A 2131-nucleotide genomic window follows, 5' to 3' on the forward strand; every position below is an offset into this window, starting at 1 on the left:
ACAAACAATGAGCTGTTAGATAAAGAGCTGCAGATGAGTCTCTGACTGTAGTTTGTACAAACCAGCACACGTCCAACATTAAAGGTGAACAAAGACTTTAACCTGACTGTGAAATAATGTAGAGAATTAATTGGGCTTTGCCAGCTCTGATTAAACTGGTTAAGATTGCTCACAGCTAAACACTAAAGAATGTGTTGTTGTTTTTTCTTTCATTCTACATGTGTAGACATGTCTGCTGCCAGCTGTCTGCGATCTGAAGATCAGTTTCTGTGCTGCATCTGTCTGGATGTGTTCACTGATCCAGTCAGCACACCATGTGGACACAACTTCTGCAAAAACTGCATCACTGAACACTGGAACAGTAATGACCAGTACCTGTGTCCAGTGTGTAAAGAAACGTTCAACACAAGACCTGACTTGAAGGTCAACACGTTATTCTCTGAGATGGTTTCTCAGTTCAGACAGGAAGCTCAACAGAAAGCCAGCAGCAGCAGCTCAGAGCAACAAGCTGCCGAACCAGGAGAAGTTCCCTGTGACGTCTGTACTGGAACCAAACTGAAGGCCCTGAAGTCCTGTCTGGTGTGTCTGACGTCCTACTGTGAGACTCACCTGGAGCCTCATCTGACAGCTTCAGGTCTGAAAAGACATCAGCTGATCAACCCTGTGGAGAACCTGGAAGACAGGATGTGTATGAAGCACGATAAACCTCTGGAGCTGTTCTGTAAGACCGACCAGACATGTGTCTGCACGCTCTGCTCTGTTTTAGACCACAAGACACATGAGTTTGTTCCTCTGAAAGAAGAATATGAAGGAAAGAAGGCAGAGCTGGGGAAGACAGAGGCTGAAATTCAGGAGATGATCCAGAAGAGACGACTGAAGATTCAAGAGATCAAACACTCAGTTGACCTCAGTAAGGAAGCTGCAGACAGAGAGAAAGCAGAAGGTGTTCAGGTCTTCACCGCTCTGAAGGAGTCTGTTGAGAGAAGCCTGAATGAGCTCATTGAGACGATTGAAGAGAAGCAAAGAACAACAGAGAAACAGGCTGAAGACTTCATCAAAGAGCTGGAACAGGAAATCTCTGAGCTGAAGAAGAGAAGCTCTGAGGTGGAGAAGCTCTCACACTCTGAAGACCACCTCCACCTCCTCCAAAACTTCCCGTCCCTGAAAGCTGCTCCACCCACCAAAGACTGGACAGAGGTCAGCGTCCGTCCATCATATGAGGGGACTGTGGTGAGAGCTGTGGCTCAGCTGGAGGAGCTGTGTGAGCTGAAGAAGGTCCAGCAGTGTGCAGTGGATGTGACTCTTGATCCTGATACAGCACATCCTGCATTCATCCTGTCTGATGATGGGAAACAAGTTTACTGTGGTGATGTGAAGAGGAATCTCCCAGACAACCCAGAGAGATTTACTTATTGTGTTAATGTGTTAGGAAAACAGTGTTTGTCTTCAGGTAGATTTTACTTTGAGGTTCAGGTTAAAGAGAAGACTGACTGGACTTTAGGAGTGGCCAGAGAGTCGATCAACAGGAAGGGACAAATCACACTGATACCTCAGGATGGTTTCTGGACTATATGGTTGAGAAATGGAAATGAGTATGAAGCTCTTGATGATCCTTCAGTCGATCTCTCTCTGAAGTCTCGTCCTCAGAAGGTGGGGGTGTTTGTTGATTATGAGGAGGGTCTGGTCTCCTTTTATGATGTAGAGGCTGCAGCTCTTATCTACTCCTTTACTGGCTGCTCCTTCACTGAGAAACTCTACCCATTCTTCGGCCCCTGTCTTAATAAAGGTGGTAAAAACTCTGCCCCTCTGATCATCTGTCCTGTCAATCAAACTGTCTGAATCAATACCATGATCCTGATTGATTAGAGACCAAAACTGATCAATTCCAAATGAAAAGATTCAGTTAATTATGGTAACAAATGTATATTCAGCAGTAAAGTACAGTTTAAACTTATTGTCATCCGGACAATTATTATGTTTAAACTGCAGTTTTACTCTGTCTCTGCATATTTCAAAGCCTCATTTTTGTTTTATAAATGTATATATATTATTCTTCTAAACCCATTTCTGTGTCATCTGGGTGAATAGTTTTTTATAACATGTTAACGTTGCAGAGGATTGCATTAGGTTA

The 2131-nt window shown here is 44.0% G+C and overlaps 1 protein-coding gene across 1 annotated transcript; it reads left to right on the forward strand.

Annotated features, from left to right (window-relative positions):
- Positions 1-225: 225 nt before the first annotated feature.
- Positions 226-1839, forward strand: LOC128374949 (E3 ubiquitin-protein ligase TRIM21-like). Its single transcript, XM_053335172.1, has one exon. It carries the CDS (start codon positions 229-231, stop codon positions 1837-1839), a length of 1611 nt encoding a protein of 536 aa, XP_053191147.1. The 5' UTR covers positions 226-228.
- Positions 1840-2131: the final 292 nt, after the last annotated feature.

Source organism: Scomber japonicus, chromosome 2 (genome assembly GCF_027409825.1).
Source record: "Scomber japonicus isolate fScoJap1 chromosome 2, fScoJap1.pri, whole genome shotgun sequence".
Lineage (NCBI taxonomy): Eukaryota > Metazoa > Chordata > Actinopteri > Scombriformes > Scombridae > Scomber > Scomber japonicus.

Coding starts and splice junctions, on each gene's coding strand:
- LOC128374949 (XM_053335172.1), top strand. CDS start 229: ATGTCTGCTGCCAGCTGTCTGCGATCTGAAGATCAGTTTCTGTGCTGC.